Below are 25204 nucleotides of genomic sequence, written 5' to 3'. Positions count from 1 at the left end.
TCTACATGAAGTTGTACATCTATTCTACCTATTCACAGCCTCTCATTTGGGAAACTGTGTGTAGTACCATGAACATCATTGCCAGGTTTCTTGTTTCATTCATATGTTTGTCAAGAGTTACCTTTTCTTATGACTTGTGCTTCACATTTCTACTGCTGAGTGATGCATTAGATAATAGATCAGGTAGGAACACTGGACATCCTTCCCATATGTATTATTTATAGACTATTGCCTTATTCTAACCAATTTCTGTTGGAATAATTTACCAGTTTTCTCTCCATTGTGTTAGATAACTTTTATTTATGCATAATGTGTCTCTTCTCTTCTCTCCTAATCTTAAATCCGTACTACCACTCTTACATGGTTATTTGTGGTTGGTGGAATTTCAGGAGTTAACTCTTAATGTAACATTATCTAGTCTATCATTTTGCCTAGTTGTTATTGCCACATAATAAAATAATTGTCAAAGAATAGAAAAGCATTCTCTTTCCTGTTGTAATATTTTCATTATTCATGTTTTGACATTAGAAAGGCATTCACAGTGGATTTTTTCCTTGGAGAAGATGTTGAGAGGAGACATTTTGTCCAATGTTGGTGAGCTTATATAATTGAACATTCTTTTATTTTGAACTCATTGGCCATTTCTTCTACCAGGATAAGTTTGTCTTAGTTCTGCCTTTTGTGAGAAATATAATGAGAATTTATTCCATAAATATATGCATTTGAAGATTCCAGCATTTCTTACTGACGATTGCTATTGGTGCTAAAATAAATGTGAGAGGTTGTGTGGAAAGGATCTATTTGTGCTGCTCCCTCAGGTTTTAACTTTTCTGTTAATGTGATTCTTGTGTCTTTGTGCCATCAGGTTTATAGGACCATCTTATCTATTAAAATTCAAATTTGTCCTCTGAGAAGTGAAATAAATTTTGCTCAGTGACAAAATGGATTTCAGGAATTTGGGAGTAGGAATAATATTCTTGATAGAAAATACAGTTGGAATTCTGGGAAATTCCTCTCTTCTTTCCTACTACCTAGTTATTTATTACCAGAAACATAAAATAAAGCCCTTGGATTTAATTCTTATGCATTTGATTATGGTTAATGTCTTGATTATTCTCTCTAAAGGAATGGGTCACACAATGACAATTTTTGGGTTTAAACATTTATTCAATGATTGGAGCTATCAACTTTTTATGTATTTTCAAAGAGTTTTTAGGAGCATGTCCATTGCCACCATCTGTCTCTTGAGTGTCTTCCAGGCCATCATCATCAGCCCTAGACACTCCTGTTGGAAGAATCTTAGAGCAAAATATCTCAAGGACATTGGTCTGTACATTTCTCTCTGCTGGGTCTTGTACATCATGGTAAATGTTCTTTTCCCTTTGTACATGACCATAAAATTAAGAAGGAGAAACATAACAAAAGAGACAGATTTTGAACCTTATACTGTTGCAGGTCATGACAAAATCACAGTCTCCTTATACATTGCTTTATCTGTCTTTCCTGAACTTCTATTTTCTCTCCTCATCACCTGGTCCAGCAGCTCAATGATTATCATTTTGTATAGGCACAAACAGCAAGTTCAACATATTCGCAGCACTTGTGCTTTCTACAGTAACTCCCCAGAGTCCAGAGCTACCCAGAACATCCTTGTCCGAGTGTTCATCTTTCTGGCTATTTATACCTTATCTACCATCTCACATGTTTGCAATGCTCTTATGGCTGGTCAAAATTGGTGGCTGAAGAATGTCACAATCATTATAACTTTGTGTTTTCCCACTTTGAGCCCTTTTGTACTTATGAATCAATCCTTCTCTTTCTCCGGATTTGCTTTCTTTGGATAAAGAATACAGAATCCTCCAATGTTAGTGTAGTTATTTATATTGCCTGTCTTTTCAGAATCCAATATTTGAAAAAGAAAACAACACAAAAATTCTTTGGGTTCTATAGTGGTATGCAAGATAGTCATCAGAATGGCAATAGGATCTGGCCTTTTCCAGCTCCCTCTCCTCAGCTGCCCAAGGAACTAGCTTGGGGCATCTCCCTGGATACCTGGGAACCCCTCTAGAGTCAAGTCTCTTGCCAACCCTAAAATGGCTCCTTTAATTAGGATATATGCTTCCCTGCTCCCATATCCACCCTTCCTATATCCCAACCATCCCATTCCACCAAGCTCTCCCCATCCTCCCCTTCACACTTTTCTCTCCTCATCTCCCCTTGTCCCCATCCCACCCTGCCCCCAAGTTCCCAATTTTTGCACTGCAATCTCGACTACTTCCAATATCCAGGAGGATAACTATCTGTTTTTCTTTGGGTTCACCTTCTTATTTATCTTCTCTAGGATCACAAATTATAGGCTCGATGTCCTTTATTTATGGCTAGAAACTGACTATGAGTGGGTACATCCCATATTCATCTTTTTGGGTCTGGGTTACCTCACTCAGAATAGTATTTTCTATTTCCATCCATTTGCATGCAAAATTCAAGATGTCATTGTTTTTTATCGTTGAGTAGTATTCTAATATGTACATATTCCATAGTTTCTTCATCCATTCTTCCACTGAAGGGCATCGAGGTTGTTTCCAGGCTCTGGCTATTACAAATAATGCTGCTATGAACACAGTCGAACAAATGCTTTTGTAGTATGATTGGGCATCTCTTGGGTAGATTCCCAATAGTGGAATTTCTGGGTCCTGGGGTAGGTTGATCCCGAATTTCCTGAGAAACTGCCACACTGCTTTCCAAAGTGGTTGCACAAGTTCGCATTCCCACCAGCAATGGATGAGTGTACCCCTTACTCCACAACCTCTCCAGCAAAGGCTATCATCTGGTGATGGATGGAGATAGAGACACAGCCACACATTGGAGCACCGGACTGAGCTCCCAAGGTTCAAATGAGGAGCAGAAGGAAGGAGAACATGAGCGAGGAAGTCAGGACCGCGAGCAGTGCACCCACCCACCGAGATGGTGGGGCTGATCTAATCGGAGCTCACCAAGGCCAGCTGGACTGGGACTGAAAAAGCACGGGATAAAACCGGACTCCCTGAACATGGCGGACAATGAGGGCTGCTGAGAAGCCAAGGACAATGACACTGGAATTTGATCCTACTACACATACTGGCTTTGGGGGGGGGTAGCCTGTTTGGATGCTCACCTTCCTAGACCTGGATGGAGGGGGTAGGAACTTGGACTTCTCACGGGGCAGGGAACCCTTACTGCTCTTCGGGCAGGAGAAGGAGAGGGAGTGAAGGGGGAAGGGGAAGGTAAATGGGAGGCAGGGAGGAGGCAGAAATTTTTAATAAAAAAAATTCTTTGGGGAAGACATTTGATTGTTTAAAGTAAACCTTAAGGATTATTCAGGTTTCTTCCACTGGTGGAACTTTCATCCAATTCTAGCAACACGTTTGGCATCCAGGCTTTTTCATCTTTTATGTAATTCATTTCCTAGCATTTCTCTAGTTCAGATAGACTTGAGGAGTACACGCTCAATTTTTTTCAGCATTTATCTCCATTTTTATCATCATGCTATACACATGATGATAAATACACAACATGCTAGATGCTCTCTACATATAATACATATTGTAAGGAAGCTAAACTCTACAGGCATAAGACTCTACAACTATAGCTACTATATAAGTCATAAACTTTTAGCACAGAAAATCTTCCTTAGTTCAAATCTGTGCCAGCACATCAGTGCCCCAAACTCTTGTTATGGATAAACACTTGATTACCCTGTAGCTGCTCCAGAGGTACCAGTCACAGTCTGCCATTAGCCAGCTCGTAGCTATAATGAACTGCTTATGAAAGTCAGAATCATACTTCTCATGGGACTAAGTACAAATGTGTTACTGACAAAGAGTAAGGCTATCTTCACAAGGTTTTATTGAAGATTTATATTAAAGTGTAAGCAAGTGCCACTCTTCTATGTATGTATTCAATCTATTCAGAACTCTTTTTTATGTTGATAAGGAATGCTTTTCTTCTATATTCGTCTACCCCCAATGATGTGATGTGACATTTCACTCAGTGGAAGATGCTGCCTGCTCTTGCTATTCATTATGGTTAGTTAGAAAAGGCTGAACTGATTGCATAAAGAGCACACAAGTCCTGGGGAGTTTGCAGAAGCATCCCAGATTCCCAACAATGTTAGGGACAACACCAGTAAGTGCCTGAAGGTGGGTAAAGATAAGAGGAGAGTGACCATGGACATCAGATATTGAGACATTGGGAGAAGATATTGCAAACAGGTGAGGTTATTCTTGAGTTACTATGAAAGTTCCAGAGTTCTGAAAGGAATTAGGAGTGAAAAGTCTAACTTGTAAGGACTCAGCCATTAGTCACTTAGAAGAAGGTCCTATTTTCTGATGCTTCCATTACATCATAAAAAAATTCCCCTCTCTCCCAACACTTAAGACATTTGTTTTCTGGGGGAATTCTCATTCTGCTTCTCTTTAAAAAATGGTGATATGCAAGATATTCATGAGTATGGCAATAGGATCTGGACATTTCTGGCACCCTCTCCTCAGCTGCCCAAGGACCTAGCTGGGGGCGTCTTCCTGGACACCTGGGAACCCCTCTAGAGTCAAGTCTCTGTCAACCCTAGAATGGCTCCCTTAAGTAAGATATATAATTCCTTGTTCCCATATCCACCCTTCCTATATCCCAACCATCCTATTCCCCCAAGCTCTTCCCATCCTCCACTTCACACTTTTCTCGCCCCATCCCCCCTCCCCCCATTCCACCCCACCCCTATGTTCCCATTTTTTGTCTGGCAATCATAGAACCTTCACCTGGAATTGGATGGAGAAAATGACAGAGCCCCACATAGGAGCACAGGACTGAGCTCCCAAGGTCCTGATGAGGAGCAAAGGAAGGGAGATCATGAGCAAAGAAGTCAGGACCGTGAGGAGTGCATTCACCCATTGAGAAGGTGGGACAGATCTAATGGGAGACCACCAAGTCCAGTTGGAATGGGACTGATGGAACAGGGGACCAAACCGGACTCTCTGAATGTGGCTGACGGTGGAGGAGGACTGAGAAACCAAGGACAACGGCGATGAGCATGAACTCTACAGCATGGACGGGCTCACTGTGAGCCTTGTCAGTTTGGTTGCTCACCTTCCTGGACTAAGGGGGAGCTGGGAGGACCTTGGACTTAACATAGTGAAGGGAACCCTGATGGCTCTTTGTCTTGGAGAGGGGTGGAGTGGGGATATGTGTGGAAGGGAGGGGAGGGAATGGGGATGAGGAGGGGAGGAGATGGAAATTTTTAATAAAAAAATGAGAAAAAAAAGAGGTTGCTTTCAATAATACTATGGAACAGAGAAGTTGGAAATGGATTATACTAAAGTAAATGACAATACTCATTTGTAGTTTTGGCTTCTATTGGCTGCTCAGATGGAGAAAGTTTTTGGTATCTAGCTAGGCTCTTTATCTTGGTTCCAGTAGCACATACCAGTGTACAATGTACAGACCAAATCACTATCTTTTGGGGAATGATTTCAGTTACCTGTGGCTATTTTCTGTTGAATAAAAAATTATAAATGGTTTATACTTTCATAGTATGACACTTTTACCTTTCTTTTTGTTCCCAATTGATTTTGTCAATCTTTTATATGCCTAACTAAAAAAGTGTTTCATAGATATGTAAGTGTGAATAGGAAAAATCATAGTTTATACAGCCTAGCATATATGCATCCTTTGTTTTCAGAGATCATATGTATTCTTTGGATAGGTTTCCATATAGGAGGAGGATTTGATGATTATTACCAACTACCCAGTACCAGAGATTTTACCTTTTCAGGGTCACATTGATCACACTTCCCTTTTCTGTGATCCATTTTTATTTATTTATTTATTTTTTAAAGCAGAGAACATTCCTTTTGCGATATCTATTCTGCACATAAAAGAGCTATATACTTAGTCTGGATGAAACACTCCATGGTTTTTTTCCCCATATCAGCCTCACACATATGACATGCTAAGATTTCCCAAGGCTTTATGACAACAACAAATTTATTCATCCTGTTATTGTCCCTGTTGGAGATATGTCAAATAATCTACATTGTAAAATAGCTTGATTGTTTTATACAAGGATATACTTACCCCAACAATCTAAACTGGCTTTAATTTAGGGGACATTAAGTCCCAACTTTTGGGGATCTGGAGATGTATCTTCCTATCTTGCTTGGAATCACAGTTGGAATTATTTTGAGGGTGTTTGACAGGCAAGATTTTTTTTGCTAAACTTCACTCAATCCTGACTGAAAGCATACATTTACTTTTAGCAAAGAAACACAGGTTATTGCTTCTTGGGAAAAGCAAACAGCATGACTATTTTGATGGTGACTATTTCTTTTCCCTCACATTTTTTTTATGTGTGGAGAATATGCCACCTGGGCCACGGAGTATCTGAGATTAAGTGTGTCTTCTACATGAGTGTCTTTGAGGAAAACATATCTTATAGACATTTCTAACAATGTGTATTTTTGCCTTAGGAGATGTTAATTTTGTCCTATTTTGTCACTCTAGAAACTGTTACTGTGACCATCATCCAGTGATCTTTAAACAAATGTAACAAAGGCAAAATAGCAAAATTTTGCAAAACGATTAAACATACATGACAGATTAATAAAACAAAACTGTCTTCTAACAATATCAAACATTCAGAGTTAACTTTGTTTTCTTATGAAAATGGTCAACCACATGTATACTTCTGGGTCAAGCCCTATGGAACCTGATGCTCAGGAACTGAGACCTCAAGATTCAATTATTTTGAGGAACACTTACTAAACTTTTGCCAAAAGCTCATTATTTTTCAAATGCCCTACTGTTCCACTGGGGGACTAGTTCTGCTACTCTGCCATAACCTTGCTCCTAAAGGAAGACGGGTAAGCTCCAAGCCATGGCTCTGCCAGCTCCAACACTGTCTAAGAGAACACAGAAATCTTCCCACCCTGGGGTTTTACCAGATCAGGTATCCACAGAGAAGACCATACCTGTTGGGTCAAGCTGTCCCATACAATTGGATATTGGACTGAATTCCCACAACAATTTCAATATATAAAAGGAATTTTCAAATAAAGACATTGACATAGAGCTTCATCCCCAAATTTCCCACTGTCTGGACCACACCTCTAGAAATAATGATCAAGGAGTTGCCTATGAATATGTTCATGAAAATGTAACTGATGGGTTTTAATATGTGTTTGTTGCAATGATGTACTAAGTAGTAGGAAAGAGGAGAGACATTTCCCTGAAATTCAACTAAACTCTGTAGATGAAAATTATTTCTATTGCCAAATTCTTGTATCCCATTCTGAAATTTACAATTTCCTCTAAAAGACAGAAACATTAACTTCTATGAGAAAAAAAATGATGATTTCAACTTTTGTAAGTGGGCAGTGGGTTTGAAAGCATCTCTTGAGCTCTAGTTTGGAAAGACAGTGTAGGCAACATGGCAAGATCATATTTGAAAAGCATCAGCTTCATATTAATAATACTTTTCAGGAAGACAATTGAAGTAATCAAACTTATGTAGTTAGGGAGAGAATTATCAATATATTTTTAAAAGAAATTTTATTATTCATAATAAAATATTTCCATTGGGAAAATGACAAGTGAGTGGAAAGATCTCCCACTTGTACATTCCTTAATGAACTTCAATTTATAAGTTATATTGGAGGAAAAAGAATAATCATTATTTTCAGTAAAAGGAATTCATAACTTATCACATTTAAAATTTTAAAACAGAACCCATTTATTTTTCATGATAACTTTAAAAGTTTGACAGTTATACAACTGACAGAAAACAAATATCTGGAATATATAAAGAACATTAAAAACAAAGAGTGATGAAAATTAATGTTCTAATAATAGTTGGAGACTTCAACACTCCTCTCTCACCAATGGACAGGTCAATCAGACAGAAACCTAACAGAGAATTGAAAGACTTAATGGAGGTAATGAACCAAATGGACTTAACAGACATCTATAGAACATTCCACCCAAATAGGAAAGAATATACCTTCTTCTCTGCGGCTCATGGAACCTTTTCGAAAATTGACCATATACTTGGTAACAAAGCAAACTTCCACAGTTACAAAAAAATATTAGTAACCACCTGTGTCTTATCGGATCACCATGGATTACAATTAGAATTCAACAACAATGCTACCCCCAGAAAGCCCACAAACTCATGGAAACTGAACAGTCAACTACTGACCCACACCTGGGTCAAGGAAGAAATAAAGAAAGAAATTAAAGTCTTTCTTGAATTTAATGAAAACAAAGACACAACATACTCAAACCTATGGGACACAATGAAAGCAGTGCTAAGAGGAAAGTTCATAGCACTAAGTGCCCACTTAAAGAAAATGGAGAAAGCGCTCATTGGTGACTTAACAGCACACCTGAAAGCTCTGGAAAAAAAAGAAGCAGACTCACCTAGGAGAAGTAGAAGACTGGAAATAATCAAATTGAGGGCAGAAATCAACAAAAATAGAAACACAGAAAACAATCCAAAGAATCAATGAAACAAGAAGCTGGTTTTTGGAGAAAATCAACAAGATTGACAAACCCTTAGCCAAACTAATCAAACGACAGAGGGAGAACACGCAAATTAATAAGATCAGAAATGAAAAGGGGGACATAACCACAGACACAAGGAAATTCAGAGAATCATTAGATCTTACTACAAAAGCCTGTATGCCACAAAATTGGAAAATGTAAAAGAAATGGACAGTTTTTTAGATAAATACCATATACCAAAGTTAAACCAGGACCAGGTAAATGCTCTAAATCGTCCTGTTAGTCGCGAAGAATTAGAAACTGTTATCAGAAACCTCCCTACCAAAAAGAGCCCAGGACCAGATGGTTTCAATGCGGAATTCTACCAGAACTTCCAAGAAGACCTAATACCTATACTCCTTAAGGTTTTTCATAATATAGAAACACAAGAGTCACTGCCAAATTCCTTCCTCCTGATACCTAAACCACACAAAGACTCAACCAAGAAAGAGAATTACAGGCCAGTCTCACTCATGAACATTGACGCAAAAATTCTCAATAAAATACTGGCAAACCGATGTCAACTGGATGTCAACCTGTAGAAGAATGAAAGTAGATCCATATCTATCACCATGCACAAAACTCAAGTCCAAATGGATTAAAGACCTCAATATTAATCTGAACACATTGAGCTTGACAGAGGAGAAAGTGGGAAGTACTCTACAACAAATGGGCACAGGGAACCGTTTCCTACGCATAACCCCAGCTGCACAGACATTAAGGACAACATTGAATAAATGGGACCTCCTGAAGTTGAGCAGCTTCTGTAAAGCAAAGGACATTGTCACAAAGACACAAAGGCAGCCTACTGACTGGGAAAAGATCTTCACCAACCCTGCAACTGACAAAGGTCTGATCTCTAAAATATATAAGGAACTCAAGAGACTAGACGGTAAAATGCCAATTAACCCAATTAAAAATTGGGGCGCTGAACTGAACAGAGAATTCTCAACAGAAGAAGTTCAAATGGCCAAAAGACACTTAAGGTCATGCTCAACCTCCCTAGCTATCAGGGAAATGCAAATCAAAACAACTTTGAGATATCATCTTACACCTGTCAGATTGGCTAAAATCCAAAACACCAATAATAACCTTTGCTGGAGAGGTTGTGGGGTAAGGGGTACACTCATCCATTGCTGGTGGGAATGCACACTTGTGCAACCACTTTGGAAAGCAGTGTGGCGGTTTCTCAGGAAATTCGGGATCAACCTACCCCAGGACCCAGCAATTCCACGATTGGGAATCTACCCAAGAGATGCCCAATCATACAACAAAAGCATATGCTCATCTATGTTCATAGCAGCATTATTTGTAATAGCCAGATCCTGGAAACAACCTAGATGCCCTTCAGTGGAAGAATGGATGAAGAAACTGTGGAATATATACATGCTAGAATACTACTCAGCGGTAAAAAAACAATGACATCTTGAATTTTGCATGCAAATGGATGGAAATAGAAAACACTATTCTGAGCGAGGTAACCCAGACCCAAAAAGATGAACATGGGATGTACTCACTCATAATCGGTTTCTAGCCATAATTAAAGGACATCGAGCCTATAAATTTGGGATCCTTGAGAAGATAATAAGAAGGTGAACTCCCAAAAAAAGATATAGTAATCCTCCTGGATATTGGAAGCAGACACGATCGCCAGGCAAAATTGGGAACTTGAGGGTTGGGCGAGACTGGGCCAAGGGAAGATGGGGAGAGAAAAATGTGAAGGGGAGAATGGGGGGAGCTCGGAGGAATGGGATGCTTGGGATATAGGAAGGGTGGATATGGGACCAGGGAAGCATATATCTTAATCTAAGGAGCTACCTGAGGGTTGTCAAGAGACTTGACCCTGGAGGGGTTCCCAGGTTTCCAGGGAGATGCCCCCAGTTAGTTCCTTGGGCAGCTGAGGAGAGGGAGCCTGAAAAGGCCAGTTCCTATAGCCATACTGATGAATTTCTTGCATATCACCATAGAACCTCCACCTGACGATAGATGAAGAAAATGACAGAGCCCCACATTGGAGCACCGGACTGAGCTCCCAAGGTCCTGATGAGGAGCAGAAGGAGGGAGAACATGAGAAAGAAAGTCAGGACCGTGAGGGAACCTCCAGCTGGCGACAGATGGGGAAGGTGACTGAGCCCCACATTGGAGCACTGGACTGAGCTCCCAAGGTCCTGATGAGGAGCAGAAGGAGCGAGAACATGAGGGAGAAAGTCAGGAACGTGAGGGGTGCGTTCACTCATGGAGACGGTGGGACAGAACTAAAGGGAGATCACCAACTCCAGTTGGAATGGGACTGATGGATCATGTGACCAAACCCGTCTCTCTGAATGTGTCCAACAGCGGGAGGGTGACTGAGAAGCAAAGGACATTGGTGCTGGGCTCTGATTCTTCTGCATGGACGGGCTCTGTGGGAGCCTTCTCAGCTTGGTTGATCACCTTCCTGGACCTGGGGGGAGTTGGGAGGACCTTGGACTTAGCATAGAGTGGGGAACCCTGATGGCTCCTTGGCCTTGAGAGGGAGGGAGGGGAGGTATGGGTGGAGGGAAGGGGCGGGAAGGGAGAGGAGGAGCGGAGGGAGGGGGAGGAGGAGGGAAGGAGATGGAAATTTTTAAATATAAAAAAAAATAAACCATGAGAAAGGAAAAAAAAAGAATTTGTTAGATTTGTTTAGTTCTTTAATCTGTGAATTTATTTCCTCTATAGTATCTTCAGAGTCCGAGATTCTTTCTTCCATCTCTTGTATTCGGTTGAAAATACTTGTCTCTGAAGTTTCTGTTCGTTTACTCAGAGTTTCCATTTCCAGTCGTCCCTCAGATTGTGTTTTCTTCAATACCTCCATTTCATTTATCAGGTCTTGTACTGTTTCCCTTACCTGTTTGATTGCTTTTTCTTGTTTTTCTTGTTTTTCTTGGGTTTCTTTGAGAGATTTATTTATTTCGTCTACTTTTTTGTTTGTCGTCTCCATTTCTTTATGGCAGTTTTTTACCTCCTGTTTAAGGTCCTCTATTATTTTCATAAAGTACTGTTTAAGGTCGGTTTCTTCTATATCTTCTGGGGTAGGGTGTTCAATTCTTGTTGTTTCGGCATGTCTGGATTCTGGTGATGTCATGTTTCCTTTCATGTTGTTGGAGGAGCTCCTGCATTGCCGCCTGCCCATCTCTTCCTTCAAATAGACCTGGGAGGCGCTTGGTGTCCTAGACCAATCTTTGCTGTGACAGAATCTGGTTGCATCTCCCCAGTGCCAGAGGAGGACGTATTCCTTGTGTTACAATCTGAAGAAGCCTGCACTCCCTTGCAGGAATCCTCAGACCTGCTTGGAGGTCAGAGTCTGACCCCTTTGGTTGGATGGCCTTAGTACAGGAGCAGGACACCTGAAAACACTAGGGAAGGCTTGGGAGAGGCAGGGTCATGAGAAACAAAGACAAGCCTGCAGAGGGAGCTGGGGGGAGGGAGTCTGTGCTCTCTTCCAGGGCAGGTTGCCCCAGGGTCCGCATTCACTCACCAGTCCAGATGGAATTCCAGGGCGCAGGATCAGGGATTCCAGGCAGCCCAGGGATGCTGCCCGGACAAAAGGGCCAAGGTTGGGGCAGGGCGTGATGGAATATCACACAGCTAACCTGGCAGCACAATCTGAAGGAGTCCGCACTCCCTTGCAGGAGTCCTCAGACCTGCCTGGAGGCCAGAGTCTGACCCTTTGGGTGGATGTCCTTAGTACAGGAGCAGGACACCTGTAAACACTAGGGAAGGCTTGGAAGAGGCAGGGTCGTGAAAAACAAAGACAAGCCTACAGAGGGAGCTAGAGGGAGGGGATCTGTGCTCTCTTCCAGGGCAGGTTGCCCCAGGGTCCGCATTCACTCACCAGTCCAGATGGAATTCCAGGGCACAGGATCAGGGATTCCAGGCAGCCCAGGGATGCCACCCAGACAAAAGGGCCAAGGTGGGGGCAGGGCGGGATGGAATCTGTTATATGTATTTTTTATACTGATTAAGGTATTGTGATTGTGTAGTTCATTTTAAAAATGTAATGTATAATTAGGAAATATAGGTTGTTAATGAATAATCATTGATAATCATCAAGCTTGTAGTCATGTTAGTTAGATTTTCTAGATGTGCATAAATATATTTCAGATAGGCATTCTTCATATCTTTCAGAGACTGGAGAATATGGCATTTAAAATGTTGTAATAGCTTAGAGCTTTTGATGACAATGAGACATGTCTGCTCCTGTCAACACCAATCTACTTCAAGAAGATAATGGGCATTGAAGAGGATCCTTATGGAGTTAGATAGCAATTTGCACAAGAAACTGTTTTTGCCTGGACTGTTGCATCAACTGGACACAAAGAACCCACAGAGAGAGGACTGCTGAACTTGCCTAAAGGTGAGATGATTCTTTGGGATTCCTGATTCATGAAAGAGTCTGCAAGACATTCTGCAGGACACAGCAGATACTGACTGAACTGCCTTTGAAATTTCCTGCATCATGGAAATGTCTGCTGGAAACTATGGGCCTGTAGGCCGAAGACGGATGCCCCAACGGTACAAAAGAACTTTGGGTGACTGTCCAGGTAGCAAGATGTCTCTGTCATTTCTAGAGTTTTGAAAATAGCTTGCTTCTTGTTCACCTAGGTAATATTGTGTTCTTCTGGAGTCTTTGATGGAGTTGAAGAATAGATAGTTATAGTTTTCCTTAGTTATGATAAAAGAAAGTAGATATAAATATTGTAACTATAATTCTTACTTGATAACTGTTTTGTTATATGTAATTTTGCTGTTAAAGTTAAAGCCTTCTCTGTTGTTTAAACAGAAAAAGGGGAAATGACGTGGGAGGGTCTTCTGTTTTAATAAAGAAACTGCCTTGGCCAGCCCTTAGGTGGGTGGAGTAGACAGAACAGGAAGAAGGAAGTGAGGTAGATGGCTCAGTCAGATGCCACGCCTCTCCTAAGTTAGACTGCCTTGCCTCTGCTCAGGGAGACAGACTCAATGAAGCTCCAGCCCAAGATGGACGTACACTAGAATCTTTTTGGTAAGACACCACTTCATGGTGCTACACAGATTAACAGATTATTAGAAATGGGTTAAAGCAAGATGTGAGTAAGAGGCTGAAAATAATGGGCCAGGCAGTCTTTAAAAGAATACAATTTGTGTGTTGTTATTTCGGGGCACAAGCTAGCCAGGCAGCCAGGAGCTGGGCTGCGGGAAGCGCCCGCAGCTCCTCGCTACAGAGGAGCCATGGTATTGTTGGAGAAAATGTTTCACTGGAGTTGGTTTTATTTTTTAAAAGTCCTTACCAAGCCAAGGCTGTGTTTTTCTTGTAGATGGGGATTTAGGTCTCAACTACTTCCAAGACCCACCCCTGACTGGTTTTATGCTCTCTGCTATGATCATCATAGAGTTATCCCCTAATTAAATGATTTTGTTCAAAGAGTGCTTTTGTTCTAAGAGTTGCATTGGTTATGATATCTCTTAACAGAATTGAAACAGCAACTAAGACACAGGGTCTCCAGAAAAATCATTAATTATTATATAGGGTGGTGACATAGGGTAGTTAGGAGAAGTCAAAAGAAGAAGGTTGTTTATAAAAATAGAAAAAATAGGCCTCAGGTGAGTTATAGGGTCTGAATTGCTGCACACTGCAGCTCCTGGATGCGCTCTGTGTGCTAAAATTCAGTTCAAGAGCTTCAGGCAAGGGGCTGGAGGTTGAGAATACACACGCAGAAACAGACTGACATGCAGACCTTCAAACACTGGTACCAAAAGCCCCTTTATTATTAGCACCATGTAGGCTTAAATACACTGAAGTCAATGGCCAGCAGGTGAAAATCCCATCCTCTGATCCGATAAGCTAAGCATAGCTTTTAGTAACTTCAATTAGAAGGTTCTAGCAGGGAAGAGCAGCTGAAGGCCAGGACTCATTAATCCCAACATCCAGCTGAAGGCCAGGACTCATTAGTCCCAACAATGAAACACTATATAGAAATTTTCAAGGAAAAAGGGAAAATGACATAAAGGGAAGAAGCTTATCACATGTGTCCAAGGAGTTCAACTTGTTCTAGATTAAAAAGGGCAATGGAGTAAATGGAAGGGTACCAAAAAGTACAAAAAGAGTAATGCAGACAGAAATATCCACAAAGGGAATAATTCCCTTCATTCCCATTCCAGTCATTTTGGACAAGTGGTTAAAGATATAATTAAAGCATGGGTTAAATTCCAAAATGTAGAGAGTGGGAAGTTAGAAGGGTTGAGATCTATTTGAGGAACAACTATACCTAGGGTTTAGATGAATACTAGAACACTGATAAATGATGGTTAATGTTATCAAGAGATGTTAATAGTAAGTAACATAAAAATCGTAAGATATTTATAGTTGTGGATAGTTTTTCTTCAACTAAACTAAGGTGATGGCTAACTTGACTGTTTGATTCAAAGCTTTCAGCATTTTTCTGCTCTATAAATGTTGATCATATACTGACATTGATACCGAATCCTTGTCTATGGAGAGGGAATTTACATTGATATCGTGGGTATTTTGAGCACTTTAGAGACATCTTGAAAAAGGCCACTTCCAACATGGCTAATTGCATAGAAACAGAATTTTGCTATAATATCTCTAACTCTATCACAACTGCCCCATCATGAAGGAACAACAAAACTTCTCTTCAGCCATAACTCCCTTTTAAACAATACATGTAGTCCTCTAGACTGTTCCTTGGACATTTTAGACCTGCTATGGTCCCTTTCTTAGTGAATTTTCTATTACTTTAATAAAACAACACCAAGACAACTTATCAAAAAATCATTGCATTTGGTTTACCATTCCAAAATTTATGATAGTTTATTGAACCATGGGCTAGGAGCTCACATTTTGATATACATCCCTGATACAGATAAGCAGAGGCATTTGAGCCTTCCTAACTGGAATTAGTATGTTGTATTTATAGGTGTATATATGTATATAATATATACAATAGTAATTAAGGAATAAAAGATTATGAATTTGACATGGAGTTTTGGAATCACAGGATGAATTGGATAGGGGAATGGGAAGGGTGGAAATTATGTCCATGCAATACTCACGTGTGAAATTTTATTAAAATGAATTAAAATAATGCAACAAACTCAAAATCCTTCAAACACCCTTAACAAACAATCTATATTATGATTTCATTATTGTTGTTTCCTCTAACATGTCTCAATGGGGAAAATAACTACTACTTTTTAGAATATGCTGTATATAGTAGATAATGTTTGAAACAAATTCAATAATACCTTTGGAGGTTCCATGTCTCATAAAGTCATATTAGTGTTTCTTCTTGTTTTAAAATTTTATTCTGTGGGTTTCTCCATTATGACCTTGAACCTCTGTTTCACACAATTCTAGGACTGGACCAACAGTTAGGGAGCCTTCATGGGAGCAACCTAGGCTCTCTTCATGTGTTTGGTGGTTGTGTAGCTTGATCTGTTGGTAAGGCTCCTAGAAGTAAGATCAGGACATGTTCCTGGCATTTAGCTGACATTTGTGAACCTGTTCCCAATGCTGGGTTACCATACCCAGCTTTGATGTAGGGGGTGGATCTTGGTCCTATCTCATCTTGATGTGCCATGCTTTGTGCAAGCCCATAGAAGGCCTGCCCCTTTCTGAATGGATTTGGAGGAGTTAATTGAGAAGGGGGTTGACAGGAGTCCAGGGGCAGAGATGAGAGAAGAGGAGGGACGGGAAACAGCAGTCAGCATGTAAAATGAATGAAAAAGTTAATTAGTTAAAATAAAAATGTCTTAACCACAAATTATAAAAATATTGTGTCATTTTCTTAACTTTCATTTTATTTCATTTGTATTTTTTTTCTTTTCTCCTACATGTCCTCTGAATATATACTATGGCTTCTGTTCAACATTTTTTTTGTGGGGTTTCCAAGAGAAATAATTGTGGATGTCTTTTTTTTAATAATTTTTCCTAGACTTTTTTAAAGTTCTGATTGTACAATTGGAATATTTTACTTTTTCTTTTCTTTTATTTTTTCCATTTCACTATTAGCCCATAAAAGACAATTTGTGCATTAAAGAGAGACAGAAAGTGGGTATATCCAAGGAAGATGGGGAGAAGGGAGAAGCTGGGAGGAGTACAGTGATTGGAAACCATCTTGCTGTATTATGTGAGGAAAAAAAATCTATTTTTAATTGAAGGAAAAAAAAATTTAATGAAGAAGATAATTTAAAAATTGTTAAGAGAGAAAATATTATGTTACAAATATTTATCACAATAAAATATTGCACAATAAATTAAATTTAGGGAACCATGAGTTGGCTTAGCCTAGTTGCCTTGAAAGACATGCCTCATAAGTTTTTCAGTTTAGACTCTGTTTCCTGGAGCACAATGTCCTGTTCAGTTCCTGAGAGAATGATATATTCCTTCAGTCAGTGAAGTGTTCAAGCCATTTTGAGTTTTTCTGTATGTTCCCTTAGCAGTCAAGGAAGCATGAGAAATTGACAGAACAATTGGTATTAGCCATTAAACTTGTGTACCTATATAACTTGCAAATGTCACTGTATCCTGGCAAATTGGCATTATATTGTATTTATGATGAGGTATAAAAAGTCTGATTGCTCTCAATAAAGTTGTCTCAGTCCCAGTTTTCTTGTGGCCCGTGTAACTGACCTGATTTCACTCCTCATGTCCATATCAGGTGACCTTGTCAAGGTAAATAAGTGCAGGTGCATACAACAAAGTACCATACAAGGATTCTCTCAGATAATGACTTAAAAATAAAACTGTCTACCTCTGTCTTATTTCACAATCTGCCACTACTACTAATGACTTGAGTTTGGTTGATAGAAGGGGAGAAAAGACTCCTGAAAGTTATATTCTAACAGCTACAGGCAGAGAATTTTAGTATTTAGTTCTCTTTGTACTAACTAAGCAACTGGGGAATTTGACCATTTTATTAACTGTTGTTTATCACTTGACTAACAGTTGATTAACTTGATCAACAAATGATAACTTCTTCTGGTAACTCAAGATGAAAATTTGATCACAAATGATTAACTATTATAAGATTTGGTACTGGTTCTTCTGTAATATATTGATTAACTCTGGTTTGAAGAATATTTTTGATATATCTGGGAGCCATGCATATACTGGGTTTTGACTATCTGAAGCACAATTTGTGTATATCAGGTTATGTCTGTTACTGCTCGATATGCAAGAAATTATTTATGGTTTTTGGGTTAATCTGTTTTAAATGTCTAGTGTTATGTCAATCTGACACAAGCTATAGTCATACGAAAGGAGGGTACCTCAACTGAGAAAATGGCTCCATAAAATCCAGCTGTGGGACATATTAGTGACTGATTATGAAGAGTCCTACCATTGTGTTGTATTAAGGCTGTTTGTTGGTTTCCTGATGGCCTGGCAAATTAGTCCCAAAATAATCACAAAGAAACCATATTATTTAAATTACTTCTTACCCCAGTAGCTCTAGCTTATTATTGGCTAACTCTTACATATTAACTTAATCCATATCCGTTAATCTGTGCATCACCACAAGGTTGTGGCCTACCAGCAAAGGTTCAGTACATCTGCCTCCTGCAGCGGCCCCATGGCTTCTCCCTGACTCTGCCTCCTTCTTCCTAGCATTCAGTTTAGTTTTCCCTTTCTAGCTAAGTTCTGCCTTGCTATGTCCAAAGCAGTTTCTTTATTAATCAATGGTAATCACAGCATACAGAGGGAAATCCCATATCACCATTGTGGGCAGTACTATCCATTGGCTGGTGATCTGAGGTTCTATATCAAGCCAGTAAGCAGCACTTCCCCAAGGCCTCTGCATCAGCTCCTGCCTCCAGGTACCTGTCCTGCTTGAATTTCTATTTTGACTTCATTGATGATGAGCCATGATGTAGAAGGATAAAATGAATAAACTGTTTTCAGCCTATAATGTCATAGTGTTTCATTCCTGGAATAATAACCCTTAGAAAATTTGAAAGCATCCTCTTCTGTGGCTGATGCATCTTTTTTCTATTGTGTTGTCCTATTATACCCAAGAAAAGATTTTACCAAATTTTTTCTTTATGTGTTCTCACCACCCTAGATAAAACAGACAAAGTGGGTTGCCCTGATACAAAAACATAGAGATTCTAGGCATAGCAGCAGCAGCAAAAATTGAAGAGTGAAGAGTGAATGTGAATTAATGCATATCTGAAGCTGTGGAGGGGAGGAGGTTTCCGAATAATAAGATAATAATTATTGATCTTCAGAATACATCAAAAAATTTCATGAGTTGAGACCCAAATTCTATGAGTAGGATCCCTCAATTGACTCATAAGTTACTGCCTCTAGTTAAGTCCTGCCTCTAATATTATTGTAAATATCACAATTGGTGACATCAATTCACTACAAAAAATACAACAATTATTAGTAATGAAATGGAGTTTCTAGAGGAATGACAGTAACAGAAGGATGAAAAGTAGACTAGGAAAATGAAGAGAGATGTGGAGGACAGCAATCAACAATGAGCTAGAAGGAGCCAGAAGAAATGTTAAGTCCAACTGAATAAATAAAATGATGGTAACAGGAATCAAGGTTTAGGGGATTGTGTTAAAGTCACGAAGAACAGAAAATGCTTGAACGTTGAGCATGTTGGCACACTAGGTTGTTGGAAAGGGCTGTGATATTTCAATTGAGGGTAGATATTTCAATTGAGGCCAGGAGATGGAAATTATCATGTATGAGGCTGGGTGGAGGGGTTGAAAAAAGACACAACTTAGAAGAATGACAGGGTGTATGATGTAACATGCATTATAAGAGGTGGGTTCAAGTCAGTGATGATAGGGTTGTTTGAATTTTTAAAGATTATGGTATTTATGTGATGGAAGGTGTTGTTTTGGATGCAATTCCTCTCATGAACAGTTTGTTCAACCTGCTGCTAACTATACTGGATGAAGTCATGGACCTATAAAGTAGCCTCATTAAGCAGTTTCTGAAACTCTTCCCTGACTTCTTGATCTCCACAGATGGAGTACTGAGTTTTAGAAGTCAGGGGTTTGTACCAGAGTCCAGATTGTTGAGATTGTGTCACTAAAATTTCAGCTTTAATTTTTTTTCTGGAAACAACACAAAGTAAACAATGCCATACCAAAAGAAGTAGTGTTAGAGTATGATTGAACATCCTTTGGGTGTGATGAGTCTTGAGGAAAATTGATTCCAATCTTCTGAGAAACTGATTTCCAAAGTAGCTGTACAAGTTTGCACTCCTACTATCAATGACCAAACCTTACTCTGCATCCTCTCCAGCATAAACTATCATTGATGTTTTTGATTTTAGACATTCTGACTGGTATAAGATTAGGTATCTCAGAGTCATTTTGATTTGCATTTCCCTGATAGTTTAGGGTGTTGAACATTTGAACATTTCTTTAAGTATCTTTCAGCCAAAAGAGATTCTTCTGTTAAGAATTCTCTGTTTAGTTCTTTACCTCATTTTTAAAATTGGATTATTTAGTATTTTGATGTCTAGTGTATATATATATATATATATATATATATATATATATATATATATCCTCTGTCTGATGTGGGGTTGATTAAAATCTTTTCCCGTTCAGTTGGCTGCCTTTTGTCTTATTGACAGTGTCCTTTGCTTTACAGAAGTTCTTAGTTTCAGCAGGTCCCACTTATTTACTGCTGCTCTCAGGGTCTCTGCTACTGATGTTATATTTAGGAAGTGGTCTCCTGTGTCCATGTATTAAAGGCTAATTTCCACTTTCTTTCTTGTTCTTAATCTTTCAGTTTTAATTTATTGAAAATGATGTCTATATACTTTCTATTTTTCAGATTTTATATGATTTTTATCTTTTAAAAATTTATTTTAAAACTATCTTTTCTTATTTTACATGCTAAATTTATTTCCCATTCCCATCCCTCCTCCTGTTCCCTCCATCTTCTATTCTCCTACCCCCATCCCACACCTCATTCATTCCTCAGAGAGGGTAAGTCTTCCCATGGGGCATCAACAATGTCTACCACATTGCTTTGAGGCAGAACCAAGGCCCTCCCCACTATATCTAGGCTAAGCAAGATATCCCTCCAGAAAGAACGGGTTCTAAAAAGCCAGAAAAAGCAGTAGGGATAAATCTTGGTCTCACTGCCAGTGACCCCACAGTCTGCCCTAGCCACAGAGCTGTCACCTACATTCAGAGGGCCTAGTTTGGTCCTATTCTAGTTCCCTCGCTGTCAGGCTGGAGTTGGAAGGCTTCCATTAGCTCAGGTAAGCTGTTTCAGTGGGTATTCCCATCATGGTCTTGACTACTTTTCTTGTATTTCACTCTCCCCTCTCTTCAACCGTACTTCCCACTTTCTTTTTAATGTGTTTCACTGTAGTTAGATTTATACTGTGGATTTATTTGCATTCTTCTACATGCTGATATCCAGTTATGGGAGCAACAATTGTTGAAGATGCTTTCTTTTTTCCAATGTTTAAATTTCTTTATATAAATTCAGGAGCACATAGGTGTATGGGTTAATATACAGGTCTTTGATTTGTTTCCATTGGGCCACCCATCTCTTTTTATGCCAGTACCAAGCTGTTTTGATCACTGTAGCTCTATAACAGAGCTTGATGTCAGTGATGGTGATGCCCCCAGAAGTTCCTTTATTGTACAGAATTGTCTTGGCTATCTTGTTTTTTTGTTTTGTTTTTCCATATGAAGTTTAGTATTTTTCTTCTGAGAAATATGAAGAATTGTGCTGAGATTTTTATGAGGATTGCTTGAATCTGCAGATTGCTTTTGGTATGATTGCCATTTTTATGCTGATCCAACGTATCCAAAAGTATCTTTCCATTTTCTGGTATTTTCTTCAATTTCTTTCTTTTTTATTTTGTGTTATTTTATTTATTTATTAAAAATTTCCACCTCCTCTCCACTTCAATTTACATACCACTCCTCCTTCCCTCCCTCTCCAGTCCTAAGAGCAGTCAGTGTCCTGTCCAACGGGAAGTCCAAGGTCCTCCCCCTCTCCATCCAGGTCTAGGAAGGTGAACATCCAAACAAACCAGGCTCAAACAAAGCCAGTCCATGCAGTAGAATCAAAACCCACTGCCATTGTCATTGGCTTCTCAGTCAGCCCTCATTGATAGCCACCTTCAGAGAGTCCGGTTTGATCACATGCTCCATCAGTCCCAGTCCAGCTGGCCTTGGTGAGGTCCCATTAGATCAGTCCCACCATCTCATGGGGTGGACATGCCCCTCGTGGTCCAGACTTCCTTACTCATGTTCCCCCTCCTTCTGGTCCTCATTTTAACATTGGGAGCTCAGTCCAGTGCTCCAGTGTGGGTCTCTGTCTCTATCTCCATCCATTACCAGATGAAGGTTCTATGGCAATATGCAAGATATTCATCAGTGTGGCTATGGGACAAGGCCAGTTCAGGCACCCTTTTCTCTGCTGCCCATGGACCTAGCTGGGGAAATCCCCTTGGATACATGGGAACCCCTCTAGAGTCAAGTCTCTTGCCAACCCTAAAATGGCTCCCATAATTAAGATATATACTTCTTTGCTCCCATACCCACCCTTCCTCCATCCCAACAGTCCCATTCCCCCAAGCTCTCCCAGTCCTCCCCTTCTCACTTTTCTCTCCCCATCTATCCTTATCCCCACCCCACCCCAACTCCCGAGCTTTCAATTTTTGCCTGGAAATCTTGTATACTTCAATTATCCAGGAGGATAACTATCTGTTTTTCTTTGGGTTCAACTTCTTATTTAGCTTCTCTAGGATCATGAATTATAGGCTCTATGTCCTTTATTTATAGCTAGAATCCACTTATGAGTGAGTACTTACCATATTCCTCTTTTTGGGTCTGGGTTACCTCACACAATAAAGTGTTTTCTATTTCCATCCATTTGCATGCAAAATTCAAGATGTCATTGTTTTTTACTGCTGAGTAGAACTCTAAAGTGTATATGTGGCACACCTTCTTTATGCATTCTTCTATTGAGGGGCACCTAGGTTGTTTCCAGATTCTGGCTGTTAAAAATAGTGCTGCTATGAACATAGTTGAACAAATGCTTTTGTAGTATGATTGGGCATCTCTTAGGTATATTCTCAAGAGTGGAATTGCTGGGTCCTGAGGTAGGTTGACTCCCAGTTTCCTGAGAAACTGCCATACTGGTTGCACAAGTTTGCATTCCCACCAACAATGGATGAGTGTTCCCCTTACTCCACATCCTCTCCAGCATAGGCTAACACTGGTGTTTTTGATTTTAGCCATTCTGACAGGTGTAAGATGGTATCTCAAAGTTGTTTTGATTTGCATTTCCCTAAACACTAGGAGGTTGAGCATGACCTTAAGTGTCTTTTGGCCATTTAAACTTTTTCTGTTGAGAATTCTCTGTTCAGTTCAGTACCCCATTTTTAATTGGGTTATTTAGCATTTTAACATCTAGTTTCTTGAGTTCTTTATATATTTTGAAGATCAGACCTTTGTCTGATGCAGGGTTGGTAAAGATCTTCTCCCATTCAGCAGGATGCCTTTTTGTCTTAATGACAGTGTCCTTTGCTTTACAGAAGCTTCTCAGTTTCAGGAGGTCCCATTTATTCATTGTTGCTCTTATTGTCTGTGCTACTGGGGTTATATGTAGGAAGTGGTCTACTGTGCACATGTGTTGCACACTACTTCCCACTTTCTCTTCTATCAGATTCAGTGTGGTCAGATTGATATTAAGATCTTTAATCCATTTGGACTTGAGTTTTGTGCATGGTGATAGAAATGGATCTACTTTCATTCTTCTACAGGTTGACATCCACTTATGGAAGCACTATTTGTTAAATATGCTTTCTTTCTTCCATTGTATACTTTTAGCTCCTTTGTTGAAAATCATGTGTTCATAGGTTTGTGGGTTAATATCTGGATCTTCGATTCAGTTCCATTGGTCAACATCTCTATTTTTATGCCAATACCAAGCTGTTTTCATTACTGTAGCTCTGTAATAGAGCTTGAAGTCAGGGATGGTAATGCCTCTGAAAGTACTTTTATTGTATAGGATTGTTTTGGTTACCCTGGTTTTTTTTGTTTTTCCATATAAAGTTGATTATTGTTCTCTCAAGGTCTGTGAAGAATTTTGTTGGGATTTTAATGGGGATTATATTGATTCTATAGATTATTTTTGGAAGAATTGCCATTTTTACTATGTTGATCCTCCCACTCCAAGAGCATGGGAGATCCTTCTATTTTCTGGTATCCTCTTCAGTTTCTTTCTTCAATGCCTTAAAGTTTTATCAAATAAATCTTTCACTTCCTTGGTTAGAGTTATCCCAAGATACTTTATGCTGTTTGTGGCTATCCTTTTTTTTTTTTTTTGGTTTTTCGAGACAGGGTTTCTCTGTAGCTTTGGAGCCTGTCCTGGAACTAGCTCTTGTAGACCAGGCTGGTCCCGAACTCACAGAGATCCGCCTGCCTCTGCCTCCCGAGTGCTGGGATTAAAGGCGTGCGCCACCACCGCCCGGCTGTTTGTGGCTATCCTGAAAGGTGATGTTTCACTGATTTCCCTCTCTGCTTCTTTGTTCTTTGTGTATAGGTGGGCAATTGATTTTTTGGAGTTGATTTTGTAACCTGCCACATTACTAAAGGTATTTATCAGCTGTAGGAGTTCTTTGGTAGAGTTTTTGGGGTTGCTTATGTACACTATCATATTATCTGCAAATAAGGAAAGTTTTACTTCTTCCTTTCTAATTTGAATCCCCTTGATCTCCTTATGTTGTCTTCTTCCTATTGCAAGAACTTCAAGCACTATATTGAAGAGGTATGGAGAGAGTGGCAGCCTTGTCTTGTTCCTGATTTTAGTGGGAGGGCTTGGAGTTTCTCTCCATTTAATTTGATGTTAGCTGTCGGCTTGTTGTATATTGCTTTTATTATATTTAGGTATGAACCTTGTATCCCTAATCTCTCCAAGACCTTTATCATAAAGTGGTGTTGAATTTTGTGAAATGCTTTTTCTGTATCTAATGAAATTATCATATGGTTTTTTCTCGGTTTATTTATATGATGGATTACATTGATAGATTTTTGTATGTTGAACCAGCTCTGCATTTCTGGGATGAAGCCTACTTGATCATAATTGATATGTTTTTGGCTGTACAAACTTGTGCAACTACTTTGGAAATCAGTGTGGCAGTTTCTCAGGAAACTGGGAGTCAACCTGCCCCAGCTCCAGCAATTCCACTCTTGGGAATATACCTAAGAGATGCCTATCATACTACAAAAGCATTTGTTCAACTATGTTCATAATTGTAATGATTCTCAACTATCTTCAAATCTGATTATGTGGTGATTTGGAATACTCATCAAGAGTCACCCTCAGAGATTATTTTGTGGCATTGTAATATCTATATCAGATATTGAAACTAGGTCAGGAAAAATTTTCCCTTTAATTTTTCTGCTGATAACCAAGAAAATTTTCTTCTGTTTTACCTGAAATTTCACCATATGTGTTCTATACTGGTAACCCATTTCCAGATATTAGTACTTATTCAAACTTTCTTCACAGTCTTGCTCAGGCTCTCACAGTGAAAAAAAGCTCTACAAACACTTGCATCTGCAGGACAGTGAGGTCCGATTGGACATCTGACATTGCATAAGATAGAGGTAT

The 25204-nt window shown here is 39.5% G+C and overlaps 1 protein-coding gene across 1 annotated transcript; it reads left to right on the top strand.

Annotated features, from left to right (window-relative positions):
• The first annotated feature begins 923 nt into the window (after window positions 1-923).
• Window positions 924-1844, top strand: LOC119821735 (vomeronasal type-1 receptor 2-like). Its single transcript, XM_038340861.1, has one exon. The coding sequence runs from the start codon at window positions 942-944 to the stop codon at window positions 1842-1844; it is 903 nt and encodes a 300-aa protein (XP_038196789.1). The 5' UTR covers window positions 924-941.
• Window positions 1845-25204: the final 23360 nt, after the last annotated feature.

Source organism: Arvicola amphibius, chromosome 8 (assembly GCF_903992535.2).
Source record: "Arvicola amphibius chromosome 8, mArvAmp1.2, whole genome shotgun sequence".
In the NCBI taxonomy this organism is placed as follows: Eukaryota; Metazoa; Chordata; class Mammalia; order Rodentia; family Cricetidae; genus Arvicola; species Arvicola amphibius.
Note: the sequence above shows the minus strand (reverse complement) of the source record. Positions and strands in the feature narration are given on the sequence as shown.

What these genes read in the sequence shown, in the direction of transcription:
- LOC119821735 (XM_038340861.1), top strand. Translation starts at nt 942, where the DNA reads ATGGATTTCAGGAATTTGGGAGTAGGAATAATATTCTTGATAGAAAAT.